The sequence below is a fragment of the Ctenopharyngodon idella genome, chromosome 2 (assembly GCF_019924925.1).
Source record: "Ctenopharyngodon idella isolate HZGC_01 chromosome 2, HZGC01, whole genome shotgun sequence".
NCBI classification, from domain to species: domain Eukaryota; kingdom Metazoa; phylum Chordata; class Actinopteri; order Cypriniformes; family Xenocyprididae; genus Ctenopharyngodon; species Ctenopharyngodon idella.
Window position 1 is genome coordinate 16,737,135 of NC_067221.1, and position 13,613 is coordinate 16,750,747.

The following is a 13,613-nucleotide window of genomic DNA, read 5'->3' on the forward strand; positions in this document are numbered from 1 at the left end:
ACCTAAGTGGCACATAAAACAAACTAAAATGATTGGTCACTGTATATATAACTGGGTGAAATATCAAAGGTCTGGTGACATGCTGCTACCGATGGTGTCTTATTAAAGCTCTGTGACAGGAATAGTTTAATTTTCGCAGATTTAACAACAGGTACAGGTGACCTGTGAACTGAAGAATTATTGACAGAAAGGCTATTCTGATCTCCACTGTGACCTTAACCCCAAGATGCTCCACACGGCTGCCATTCAATTAGAGCACGGGAAGTTGGTTTGAACAGAAGAAAACACCATGCTAAATGACAAGTAAAAAGGACAGACCAGAATAAACTTGTATAATGAAAACCTAACAAGCAGTTTTCAATCAAATGAAATTTCACCAGCCAGTGACTGAGGTTCTCTACTGATATTAGCCCTGTCAGGTCACTTGTCCTCAAGTCTACCTTCCAGGAAGAGGGAGAGATTTAAGGAATTAATTGAATTCCCTGCACACAGACATAGGTGCGCCACTGGAGCCCAAAGGGGACATTTGCTTGGGGCCCATCTGGAGCTATCCACTGTATGACTTGTCAGGACTCTGTGATTTCCACACACGTCACTGCATTTGAGAAGGTTAGCAGTGAATCACAAGAGCAGAGAGACATGGAGAGAGAAGGAGGTGCAGACAGAAGCACCAAAAATCAGATAACCTGACACGTGTACCTTTAGGATTTTACACATATCTAGGCTCGAATTGGCGGTCACATGACTTGTATGTCGTTGTACACGTTTAAAGGCTTAGCAGGAATTTTATTTCACTTGAACTTCAGGAGTGTTAAATATAATTCAGCTGTCTGTCATGTTGTCAAATGCTTGTTACGCTGACGAAGCCCTGAGACAAATCACGCTCGAGATCTGCATGCGCTCGACAGCACAACAGCACCCTCTGCTGTTCAGTCATGCCTCACACAAGCCACACATACACCATTTTTAATTGACAATTTTCCACCTGTATCACCGAACAAGCAAACTGTCTAGAGCAAAAACACTAAACAAAATAACATGTTATGAAATAATGATTTTCTCGATACATTCAACATTTAAATATTTACCCAAATCTCTTAACCCAGCCCAAACTAATTACAATTGCCCAGACACCAGCTATTCCTCAAATTACCCCGCGTTTAGCCTCCCTGTGTGTTCGCTCCACACCCGAGATTCTCATTTCTGTCTTCCTTTTTTTTTTTTTTTACTTAATTAACAGCAGGTTTATCTCTCACCTAAAAAACATCCTCAGTACTCCAGTTTAATTAAAAAGGGGGCTTGCATTCACGCGCCACATTATTCAGGAGTGTGTCTCTGCATGCAAACAAGCCAGTGCATCTCAGCCATTATGATAATTGGGAATATGAGCTCAATAATGGAGAATCCACAGTTAATGCCAGGTAAAGACAGATGTGCACCTCTGAAACCAGACGGGATCAGAGCATTAACATGAGTCCAAAATGATTATCCTCAAGAGAATTTTATTAAGCCTCATCCATTTATTTGTCTTTTATAATGTGTACTTTACAGCTTATGGGTTATTTCTGTTATGCAGTATACCGTTTCAACTCTGTTACTTGAAAAACGTAAAGGCCTATATGCCATTTAAAGGGTTAGTTCACCCAAAATTGAAATTTCTGTCATTAATTGCTCACCCTCATGTCGTTCCAAACCTGTAAGACCTTCGTTCATCTTCGGAACACAAATTAAGATATTTTTTATGAAATCCGAGAGGTTTTTTTTATTTTTTTTTTATCCTCCATAGAAAGCAATGTAATTACCACATTCAAGGTCCAGAAAAGTAGTAAAAACATTGTTAAAATAGTCAATGTGACTACAGTGGTTCAACCTTAATGTTACAAAGTGACGAGAATACTTTTTGTGCACAAAAACAAAACAAAAATAACAACTTTATTCAACAATTTTTTTCCTCCCCTGTCATTCTCCTACGCTGTTTACGTTGTATAGACAGTGCAGGCTTATTGGTTCATGTGTGCAATGTATGCGGGTGATGCTGCAGCAGGAGCCGGCCAATAATGAGTCAGCGTTCTGACGAACAACCTAGAAGCGCTGCAGCGTAAACAGCGTAGGAGAATGACAGGGGAGAGAAGAAATTGTTGAATAAAGTCATTTTTGTTTTGTTTTTGCACATAAAAAGAATTCTCGTCGCTTCATAACATTAAGGTTGAACCACTGTATTCATGTTGACTATTTTAACGGTGTTTTCACTACTTTTCTGGACCTTGAATGTGGTAATTACATTGCTTTCAATGGGGGATAAAAAAAACCTTGCGGATTTCATTAAAAATATCTTAATTTGTGTTCCGAAGATGAACGAAGGTCTTACAGGTGTGGAATGACATGAGGGTGAGTAATTAATGACAGAATTTTCATTTTTGGGTGAACTAACCCTTTATGTATTTATATAAAAGGACAGCAAAAGTATGCACTGGTGAAGCTCTAGCACTAAAAATTACTGATTATAACTTATAAAAGTAACAGGATGGAAATAAAGAGCTTATTGATAGCTTAGAGAAGTTAATTTTGACATGAACTTCTTTTGAAATTTTCTAATATCCCACCTCTGTTAATGTACTAAACATGGAGGAATACTTGTAGAAGTAAGAAAAAACTGCAGATATCACAAAACATTACTAAATTAATTGTCAATACTCACTCATGTTTGTGCTGTTGTTTTCCTTGCATCAAGATTGATGTTAAGGACCAGACTTTTGTTAAAGATCTAGTACAAAAGACTAACAGGATGGAAAGTGGAATTGATGGCAAGTGTGGGAGATGAAAGAAAACAATGAAGAATTTAATTAGCAGTTTTTCATGTTAAAAGTTGCATAGCACCTGAGAACATAGTAAATAAATAGGTAAATAAGTTAATAAAATTTGCTAAAATTAGTGACTTTTTTTTTTTTAACTATAATAGAAAACTATATGATTTTCATCGGATCCCTTTAAAAATTGTAATATTTTTTCCAATATATTAAAGCATAAGCTGTATAATGAGGAATGAACCTTCTCTGTTGCTGTGATTAAATTTCTTTTGAATTAAAGTTGCATGATCCTTCAGACTGAGGCTAATCATAAGGTTTGGGTGACATCAGATCTGGCTGTCGAGGGCCTTCTTGTGCCAGAGTTCATACTGCATCGACCCCCATAGAGTTGGACACGGTGGGCTGCGGCGGATCGTCTCAGTCGTGCTTCTGCATTGATTTAGCCAATCTTCAGCAGTCGGAAAGAATTCCAGATCACCGCTTTTAGCGTGATCAGGAAACGCAAGGAACAAAAGTCATATATGTAGCGTTAATTTGCCAAACTAAAATGTCATTTGGCCAATAAATTTTAAGTTCAACCTAACCTTTGTACATTTTAATGGGCCGTAATTAAAATATTCAACAGGTAGCAGGCGAACGGGGTCGCCAAGCGTGGCCTCGTGGCCTAGTAAAGGTAGGAAAGTGTGCTTCTCCTCTGGATCAAAGCCCTGTTTTATACAAGTAAATGCCACTGAGTGGATGACATTTAACAAGCAGTGTTGTTTTGTAAGAACATGTCAGGGAAAAGGTCAGGCAAGGTGAATTTATAGTTCAGAGTGGATCATTGTAAAGGGCGAGGAGGTGATTTTCATTAAGCCTTGTTAATTATGTTTAAAAAAAGAAATTTCATGTCAATTGCTTCTGGACCCTCCTAGGCAGCAGCTGTCTGCACAATGTGTATAAGATAAACATAAAATGACAGCCAGCTATACAACTTGTGTATGTGGGAGTATAAAAGAGAGCTAAAAACAGCATTGCTTCATACCTTTTGCCTAATTAAAGCTGATGTTCAAAAACCAATCTCTTATAAAATAGAGTGCTTATTAACCTGGAAAAAAAGTATCAATAAATTTAAAAGATGAGTCTTAATTTGTTTGAAGTACAAAAGCTGTCTTTAAGGTCAGTGAGTGTGCCAAATTCAATTTACAAGTTTAATTTAAAGAGCATCTTCACACCAACCGCTCAACAAAGATTTACTTTGTTTTAATTGTATTAAAGAAACACACTGAGTTCTATTCTCAACATTAAGAGGAAAACTTTGTACTTAGTGTTTGCTCTTGCAGAGTGTAGCAGATAAGATCATTGATTTTGCCTTTTAAAAAAAATGAAGCAGTAACTACGGCTTGTTTTTGCCCTCTAGAGCTTTAACTGTGTCATTGCGATTCAAATCTCAGCTATGTCACTAAATATTTGGGTACATATTAGGGGTTCAAATTACTCATGGTTCGGTTTTTATCACGGTTGTCACGGTTTCGGTATGGTTCAGTATGTGCTATGTTCAGGGGAAATAGGACTACTGTCAAATAAAAATAAAGAAAATAAGAACAAATAATAACACAAATAAATACAGAGCAAAGATACAAATAAAATAAACAGTGCTTTTCGGGTGTTTCAGGTATCTATCAGTAGTTTTCAGGTACAGAAATTGAATAAAGTAGCTCATCATATGGAAAACAACATTGCATATAATCTTCATTGTATAAATTAAAGGCACAATATGTAAGAGTTTTGCTGTAAAATATTCAAAAACCACTAGGCCAGTGTTATATATTTTGTTCAGTTGAGTACTTACAATATCCCAAATGTTTCCAACTATTTCTAAATCGAGAGAAAATCACGATTTTAACCAAGGATACGGGACGTGTCTGGGAGTCGCCTGTCAGTGGCGTCATATCTGCGTTACCCTCGGTTTGCGGTTTTATTTTGTAGAAACCATGGAAACACTAAAGACGCTTTAATGTATTACATGTTTTATTAGACAAGGGAACAACTGTTTGGTTACATTTATAGACAGAAAATGAATTATTGTTATATAGCTCAACACGTTTAGTCTTTTTGTTTAAATCAAGTTTTCTTGATTTTCCGAGAGTACCATGTTTTTACCATGCCTCAGAAAAAACACTATTTTGTCAAGTTGTTTCGTGCGCTTGCGCGTGCCTCAAAAGAGGACTTAAAATAACTTACAAAAATACATAACAGCTACAAGTGTATGCACCACTTGCTTTATGCAAGCACTATATAGGATAAATCACTATTCAGGATTTACCCTTTTATACTTCATCGACACGAATTGGTAGGTGAAACAACAAACAGCCACCCACAAATAGACTATAAACAAAGCATAAGGCTGTCTTTGAGTTCACATGAACAACGGTTAAAGTTTTCGTCAGGCTTCAGAAGAATACCATAATTCCTCCGTTCAATTAGGCCTAAGACATCGAGAGTCACGCAGACCTATAACAACCCAGCCACACAGAATAACATGCTTTACCTTACAGAATCGACCACAAACTCCAATGTTTATATTTTTTCTACGAATCTTTGAGTTAACATGTACTAAACATGAGTGGAATTTGCAAAGCAGCGCCCCCACAACTTGATGCTCATGACAAGAATGGCATGTATTTTCTTTATTGAAGTGAATTAGGTTTAAATCGCCGTCATGCATGAATGAATTATATTTTTGCAATTTTACACATAATAATCCACAATGATCACATTACACAAAATTGAAATTGCACGTCAAAATAACACATTGTCAATATTTTTTGAGACCCCCCAAAATTTCACAAATCACGTTTTCAGGGGAGCCCATGTCTTATTAAGCTCCCCCTAGCTCCCCCGTAGTTCGCACCCTGCTCATAAGTGATCATTTTGGAGAACATGATTTTACTGTCGGTGACTTGAAGCAGCGGTTCGCAGACTGATCAGTGTATGACATCAAAGTACCGCGAGAGCGATTAGAGAGCAGACGGCTCCATATGATTTTGAATTGCTCTCGCGGTACTTTGATGTCATACATAAACCTATCGGTCTCTGCAGCGCCGCTTCAATTCGAGCACACCTACAGACGTCTAAAATTCATGCAGCTCAAGACGAGTGCTGCTGTTACTAAATTCATGCACATTTCTTAAATAAAAACGTTACATGAGATATTCAACTCGAAGTCAGTTTAATGTAGTTTGTTGAAATACTTTGTACAGTACACTTCAGGGATGACAATAGTAAATAGTTTTACCACTCTTTTTTATTTTGATGTTGTTTTGAACTTGTGTTTACAATTTCATGCAATTTGTGTACATTTTCACCAATCCTACTCAGTAAAGAGACATGTCCTGTATGCATGATGCGTTTTATGATGGGAATACATCAAAAGTTGTTGAGTTTGGCTCCACCCAGTGGAGAGCGTTTATATTATACAGCAGCTGTCCTGTCAGATGAGCGAGGGCACAAACTGGTTATAAAGCTCAGTTAGTCCAACAAGATCAAACTCCCTTTTGAGGTCATCAAGTAATAAAATGTCTTTCACTTCAAATGTAGACATCCTAAAAAATGAAAAAACCAGCTGTGAAATTTGAACAATGGGCAGTGGAGTATTTAGAGCCTAGTTAACAATATATCACACAAAAGTGAATGCATTGTATATGCTTACATTATCTTCTCCTCTGGTTGTGGAATCTCACAAAGGACACTCATCATCTTTTCCTTACAGCGTTTCCCTGAAGAATCAACATCAACTTTTACAGTCTTCTGAAGGTGGATGTATTCCTAGTATAGAGAGTCAGCTTAGCATGTTCACAAGAATGGATACACAAATGATACAAACCAAATCCAATAAAAACTCTACAGTTAACCAGGAATCACATGAGAAAGTAATAAAAACTGCTTAGAAAGTGTGTACTATAAAGATGTCCAGAATATCCAGTGATGGCTGTGGTATTAATGCTTATATAAGTTATTGAATCAAATATCTGGGAAATGACAAAAAATGTTTAATTAATATGTTATGTTCTATATGATTTTGTAGTCATACTTTGATATTTTCCTTTGTTCCTTGCAGCAGAATCAATATCGGTTTGCCCATAAAGAGTCTCCCAGTGAGACACAGCTCTGAAGCCCATTTTTCAATCAGTTTTATGTATTTTGCTTTGGATCTCATGTGATCTAAATGTAGTAAAGCGGTCCAGGTTTCTTCTGTAGTTTCTCCTCTGACCTCTGCTGAATGACAGCTTGATGTTTTGATCAAGTCAGAGAAGTTTTCCTGAAGCCACAGCATTAAGCCATGGATCATGGGCTCTGGTGGAAGTGATCGTGCTGTGTCCAGTAATTGCTGTCTCAGGTCATGACACTGTTTCCTCGATAAGTGCCTGGAACTGATGCTTATATCTGGAGGAGTGTGGGGGTAGTCAGGAGAGATGTGGAAAATAAGGCCTAGCGGGGTCTTCTCGCTGTTCCTCTCTATCAGTGTATGTATACGGCACACAATTCCCCTCTCAGCTGCATTAAAACATGACATTTCAACAGGAATACAATTATGGGGATAGAGTTGTGTTCATGGAATTTGTGTGTTCATATAATTATCCACAAATAAATGTAAAGAGATTAATTAATTAATTAGACAAATAAAAGACCATAGTTTCTACAGTTATTGTTTCTACTGTAAAGCCATTATAATGAATTTGGATCTCCTTCAAACTGTATCAGAGGCTTTCTGAATCTTTCAGTATTTTTTTTTAATAACAGTGAAATATAATACAAAGTTACCACAGCTTTACTGTAAAAACAATATAAACACCCATTAACTGTAGTAACTGTGGTATTTTGGCGCAAACAGTGGCTACCACGGTCATTACATTTTATGTTCAATAAAGAAGAAAAAAACACGGGTAATTTTTTTTTTTTTTTACAGTCTATGGTAATTACAGTAAGAATACTAAAATGCATCCAGCAGAACTCACGTGACTCTTCTAACAGCTCGAATTCGCCCTGCTCGCAGTATATGGCGGATAAAACTGACATTTCATCAAACGCTTCCTTTGACATTTTTGCAGTCTATGTGCGAAATACGACATTATGTATTAACGTTTACATTTGACCGGTTTCAGTTTGTTATTGAACTACACGGTCATATTCCGTGTAGAAACACTAGAACAGAACACCAGTTCCGACTGACAACGTGTTACATTTAGGCCCGGTTTCCCAGACATGGCTCAGACTAAACCAGGATTAGGCCTTAGTTGAATTAGGACATTTAAATAGCTTTTATAAACGTACCCTAGAAAAAAAAAAAAAAAAAAAAAAAAAAACATTACTGGCGAGCATCTTTAGACAAAACAATGGCACTGACATATTTTAAGATATGTCAGTACAAGCTGCTTTCAGTTAAAACAGCTCAAACATGTATTTTAGTCCAGGACTGTCCTTGTCTGTGAAACCGGGGGAGTGTTTCCTAGTTCTCAACATAGATATGCATGGATTAAAACAATATAACAGTTAATTAATTCATGTTGATGGGTCATTTTATTGTATAGCAGCGTTGCACAAAAGTGCCATCCCTAGACAGTTCAAATTTAAAGAAAATTATATTACACACCAAAAACAGGTATAAATGATGCTCCTTTTTGACAGTACCTAAACAAAGTATTTAATTTCTGTTCTGTAGAGTGACATATTTCATCTTCATAATTTGTTTGGAACATCATGTCAGTAGCAAATTAGAAAACAGTGAGTGAGCATGTTAATGAACATTATAATAGATTCCTTTAACAACTGACTTTATGGCAGAAATAAATATAATTGATATGAAGAAAAACTAAAAAGCATGTATCAGAGTATTTACACAGTCACTGACCGTCACAGTCAGTCTCCCTGGATGGTTAACACTGTAGATATTTTACAATAAAACAGGAAGACAAAAGTATACTGACATGCCATTAAAAATCATACAGTACACTTTATTTTTTGTATGCCAGAATGCCTTCATAAGAGTACTATTTCTTTATTATTATTATTATTATTATTTATTTTGCTATTTCCTCTTTAATTACAGTAACAAAGTACAATGTATGATACTGTATGTCTGCAACAACAGTGCCAACTATAGCATTCTTCGCATGTGTCATTGGAGGAAGTCATGAGAATATGTACATAAAGGAAAATAAGGAGTTCATTATGATTCCATTTGCAAAAAAAAAAGTAAGTTATATAAATGAGTTCATGTATATCTATAGATCACACAAGACTCAATGTGGAGAATATTCATGTGGAGGTCCAACGCCACCAGGCCACTTTCATACGGTCCCAAACAGCTCCTAAGGAATCGAAGGCAGGACGCACGTCAAGGATAGTATGCTTAGACACCTGGCCTCCATCATAGTAGTCTATCACATATCTGACATCTTTTCCACACCGGTCAATAATCCAGTCATGCCTGTCAAACGGTAGCTCATGCCTACAACACAGAGGACCAAAAGCACGTTATCACTTCTGAATTGACAAAGACACTTAAATTTTTCTTAAGATGATCACAGAAGTTTTTCTGAGAGAAAGCATACAAGCAAGAACATCAAATAAATTTTATTAAAGCTTTTCAATCTTTTAGTTGCCAAAGACCCTCAAATATGACCATCCTTCTGTGAGGTATCCCTATCCTAAAATTTAAAAGGCAGCTATATATTTTCATGTATAAAGTGAATTAATATTATAAATGTGTAAAATATTTATTTTCAATTATATCACTGCACTCTAACTCACTGTAGTACTGTATTACTATATGTAAGTTAGATGTATTTTATTATGTATCAATTGATTATTTAAATCAAATGTCATTTATTTAATCATTTTTATTTGAATCAATTTAATTAGTTTAATCTTTTTTATTTATTTATTTATTTTTACACCCTTACTATTTTTATTTATTTAAATAAAGTTTTATTTATTTAAATTTTGTTAATTTAAATTAAATAGTTATTTAGTTTTATATAACATTTTATTTAATTCATTCAAATGTTTTATTTATTTTTTATTTAAATATAATTTCATTTATTTTTATCTAATGTATTAATTTATTATTTATTTAAATAACATTGTATTTATTTAAATTTTTTTAATCAAATTTATTTAGTTAATTAGTTTAATCTTATTTATTTATTTTTACATTTTTCACACTGCTTTTTTTTACTGACCCCCAGCACTTCCTTGTGGCCCACTGGGATTCCTTGGACACCAGTTTGTAAACCCCTGTATTAAAGGGATAGTTCACCCAAAAATGAAAACTCTGCCATCATTTATTCACCGTCAAGTTGTTCCAAACCTGTATAAATTTGTTTCTTCTGTTAAACACAAAAGCAACATTCCATACCAACATTCTTCAAAATATCTTCTTTTGTGTCAAACAGAAGAAAAAAAAAAAAACTTATACAGGTTTGGAACAACTTGAAGTTGTAAGTAAGTGATGACAAAACTTTAATTTTTGGGTGAACTATCATTTTAAGGGATACCATCTCTTACCCCATCCAATGGCGAAATCTGGCTCTGGGTGAAAAGTCTTTTGCTTTGCCACCAAACCTTAGAAGAGAAGGTCCACATGGGCATTCTCTGTAGAAAATAACAACAGAACATCAGGAATCATCTACTCGGTAACATCTGAGGTTACACAGCTGCCTTTAACATGTGACTTACTTAGAATGTAGCTTTTCCCATCTCAGGATTTCCTGCCAGGCTTGCTCATTATTCTGGTTGTGAATCCTGATGATGTTTGTCATATCTTTCTGTTTGATATCATCATTGTTCCAGCGCCATCTGGTGAGAGTTTGAGTCATAAGCAATGAAGCTGATGAAGCTAATTAGACGTACATTGCCTTTTCTCCATCAGGAACTCACCCTTTTCTCAGCATGGCATTCCAGAACATCTGCTCTGAGGGATAAACCCATTTCTGCTCAGATCCAGCACGAGGGATGGTAGATTCCTCTCTTACAACAGACAGCGGGAACGGTTGATCAGCTGAAGGTTGCTGGTTAGGTGGTGGCATCTATAGAGAACAGTAAATAAATCCTCAGTGCATCTAAACATCCAGATAACCAATTTCAAAAGGGCAAAGTACCATGTTTGCTGGATTGATGTCAGACATTGTGGGTTTAGCCCTGTCAGCAGCTCTCATAGGACACTCTACAAATTCATATGCCCTGTCCTGATGTGCTGGTACATCTGCCGCTTTCTTCAGCTGATCGCTAGCAGGTGCAGACCCCTGATGCATTGGACATTCTGGCGGAGGGGCACCTATTGGAGATTTTAAGAACAAAATCTGAGGAGAACATCTTTTTGAGATTAAGACATTTTCCTATATAAAAGCTGCAATAACTGATCAATAAAATCAACAGATTAATCGATTATGAAAATAATTGTTAGTTGCTGCAGCCCTATGTATATGTTAAAAGACTGAGTATTATAATTATAAAGAACTGGAGGTACCCATCTCACTTTTATTAACATCTTGATGCATTGGACAGCCCTTTGGTGGTGCGCTGCCAAAGTCAGGCACCATGATGCCCTCTGCCTTCACAGTGCCTGTAGGGCTGGACATAGTGTCTCCCATCAGCTTCCCAGACAAAAAAAGATGAAACGACACAGTAAGTTTTGAGTGGCTTATACATTTAGCATAATATTGCTGTCATATATGGGTCATTGACGAATAAGGTTTTTAAAAGTGTAAAAAAACATTATGGAGATAAAATTAATTTTGAAGTTTTATTAAGTGTTAACAATGAGATTATATGGTTTTTATAATCAATTAACACTGCTTTTGTCATTTTTTTACAAGATGGACAAAATTTGTCACCAAAAAGTCATTCAATTTAACCAAAATTTTGTTTTTTTCCAAATGACACTTTTAATTATATCGAATGACGATATTTTCAAACAATACTAACAGGCTGATATCTTGCTAGTTAGCTTGCTAGCTAGCAAGAAAAAGGACAATTAAACATTTTATATTTAGTACAAGTTTTTAAAATATTACAACATTTTCTATGTTTTATAGCAGTTTTACAGAATGACCTGATGTTTCGGGACATGTGTATGAGCAGGTGAAAACATGAATTTTTCAAATAGTTAAAAGAGAGTTAGTTACTTCGCTTCACGGCCATGAGGTCCTTTGCAGGTGTCTGAATAATGTCACATCCTGTCACATGATACTGACCACATGACTTGATCCAAAATGGTCCCTTTTATATTGGTTACTCCGAATGACATTAATAAAATTAATTTTTCCAGACATTCTTTCTCATAACAAAGCAACGACTTCTACACATAATTTTAATATCATTTTGCACTATGTTGATATATGATGTTATAAAATCATGCCAGAATAAAAAATATATACATTTATTACATTTTTAAATATTTTAATCACAAATTAAATGGCTGTATTGGCCTTTGGACGGTTAAACCGAATGACCTTTTGACACTTCAAAAACTTTAAAATACCTTTATATGTAGCAAAATATAATTAAAACCTTTTGGATTCAATAAAAGTGATCTAGTTGTAGTACCTTACATACTTTGGGTGTCATATCTTTGTTTTTTTATTATTATTAAGGCCTTTGGACAAAAAAATGACCCGTCACATCATTGACCCATATACAGTTATATATGCATGCATGTTATATATACATGCAGGAATAAAATCCTATTATGAAAAAGTCTAACAACTAAACTCAACTATTGTGTTCTTGCATTGATAAATGCAGAATTTTGTAAGTCGGAGACTTAGGATGACATAACTTGTCTTCACTTTGTTTTTTTTTTTATTATATTATCATTGATGCAAATTCAAAGAAATAACAACATGCAATACAATTATTCCCACATATAAAGCTAAAGTACAACGGGAAGCATCTACAATAGAAATTAAAAAAAGTGTTTTTGCCTTATAGTTGTCAAACTGTACATCTGATTGGCTCCTGTGTCACTATTACAGTACACCAAAGATCTGTACACATGTGTCTTTCTTTCTACAATTCTACCACAGTCCGTGGATAAAACGTTATTGATATCTGCACCACTACAAAACTCATGACAAAACTATGCTTTTGGGAAGTTGTGCAACAAATGTTATACAATACTCTTCACTTATAGAACAGTATGGACACAAGCATAAGATAAAAGCATGTACTAGTCTGTCCAGATAGGGTTACTAACTGCTCATATAGTTCAAATTGCCTTGTGTTGCCTGCTTACATGGCCAAGATATCGCTGATAAAAGACTAACCGCTATATAAAAGTAGTCACACTTACCTCCACCTCTACTTTCAATGTCGTTCACACTAGAAACATGCCTCATATCCCGCGATGCTCTGGGTCATTGCATCATAGATATGTATACTTATAGATGCCTTATTTCGACCGCCCCAGACACGCAGGTGCGCCCGCCATCTTGCAACGGTCAGCGTGTCATCACTCACAGAATCGATGACGCCACATGCTGCTTCTGGTTGTGAAACCACCAAGATTTAAATTCCCGAAGAAATTTGATAACGTGTTGGTTTGTGTTTTTATATATATTAGCTCAATATTATACGTTTTACTATGGTAATTTTAATGTTTTTACTTTTACTATGATAACTTTTTAATGTCAGCTGGCACCTTCGTCTTGTTGTATTGTGTTAGTTTAGCAAAATCGTCTGCTGAAATCTGTAATTTCATAGATATTCTATTCATACATGCGCAGTCAACTCGCTCTCTAATGTTCACGGACCGCTCCAATATGG

The 13,613-nt window shown here is 35.6% G+C and overlaps 2 protein-coding genes across 5 annotated transcripts; both read right to left on the minus strand.

Annotated features, from left to right (window-relative positions):
* Positions 1 to 6,075: 6,075 nt before the first annotated feature.
* Positions 6,076 to 8,138, minus strand: LOC127503852 (RWD domain-containing protein 3). The gene is made up of 4 exons (XM_051878022.1): positions 7,805 to 8,138; positions 6,880 to 7,343; positions 6,499 to 6,614; positions 6,076 to 6,391 (listed from the first exon to the last, which is right to left on the minus strand). The coding sequence occupies exons 1-4, from the start codon at positions 7,887 to 7,889 to the stop codon at positions 6,280 to 6,282; spliced, it is 777 nt and encodes a 258-aa protein (XP_051733982.1). The 5' UTR covers positions 7,890 to 8,138; the 3' UTR covers positions 6,076 to 6,279.
* Positions 8,139 to 8,347: 209 nt separating this feature from the next.
* Positions 8,348 to 13,341, minus strand: LOC127503831 (holocytochrome c-type synthase-like). Of its 4 annotated transcripts, none has more exons than XM_051877993.1 (7): positions 13,141 to 13,341; positions 11,317 to 11,443; positions 10,949 to 11,124; positions 10,728 to 10,876; positions 10,527 to 10,646; positions 10,356 to 10,442; positions 8,348 to 9,297 (listed from the first exon to the last, which is right to left on the minus strand). In XM_051877993.1, exons 2-7 carry the CDS (start codon positions 11,438 to 11,440, stop codon positions 9,105 to 9,107), a joined length of 849 nt encoding a protein of 282 aa, XP_051733953.1. In that variant the 5' UTR covers positions 11,441 to 11,443; positions 13,141 to 13,341; the 3' UTR covers positions 8,348 to 9,104. The 4 variants fall into 4 exon arrangements, with proteins under 4 accessions (XP_051733953.1, XP_051733962.1, XP_051733945.1 ...); XM_051878002.1 differs by having other exon boundaries at positions 11,326 to 11,443; positions 13,141 to 13,286; XM_051877985.1 differs by lacking the exon at positions 13,141 to 13,341 and adding an exon at positions 11,975 to 12,348.
* Positions 13,342 to 13,613: the final 272 nt, after the last annotated feature.

What these genes read in the sequence shown, in the direction of transcription:
- LOC127503852 (XM_051878022.1), bottom strand. Translation starts at nt 7,889, where the DNA reads ATGTCAAAGGAAGCGTTTGATGAAATGTCAGTTTTATCCGCCATATAC. An exon ending in CGAGCTGTTAGAAGAGTCAC is followed by an intron (nt 7,344 to 7,804) that starts GTGAGTTCTGCT and finishes GTTTTAATGCAG; the next exon opens with CTGAGAGGGGAATTGTGTGC. An exon ending in GAACAAAGGAAAATATCAAA is followed by an intron (nt 6,615 to 6,879) that starts GTATGACTACAA and finishes TCTCTATACTAG; the next exon opens with GAATACATCCACCTTCAGAA.
- LOC127503831 (XM_051877993.1), bottom strand. Translation starts at nt 11,440, where the DNA reads ATGGGAGACACTATGTCCAGCCCTACAGGCACTGTGAAGGCAGAGGGC. An exon ending in TGTTAATAAAAGTGAGATGG is followed by an intron (nt 11,125 to 11,316) that starts GTACCTCCAGTT and finishes AATCTCCAATAG; the next exon opens with GTGCCCCTCCGCCAGAATGT. An exon ending in AATGCCATGCTGAGAAAAGG is followed by an intron (nt 10,647 to 10,727) that starts GTGAGTTCCTGA and finishes AACTCTCACCAG; the next exon opens with ATGGCGCTGGAACAATGATG.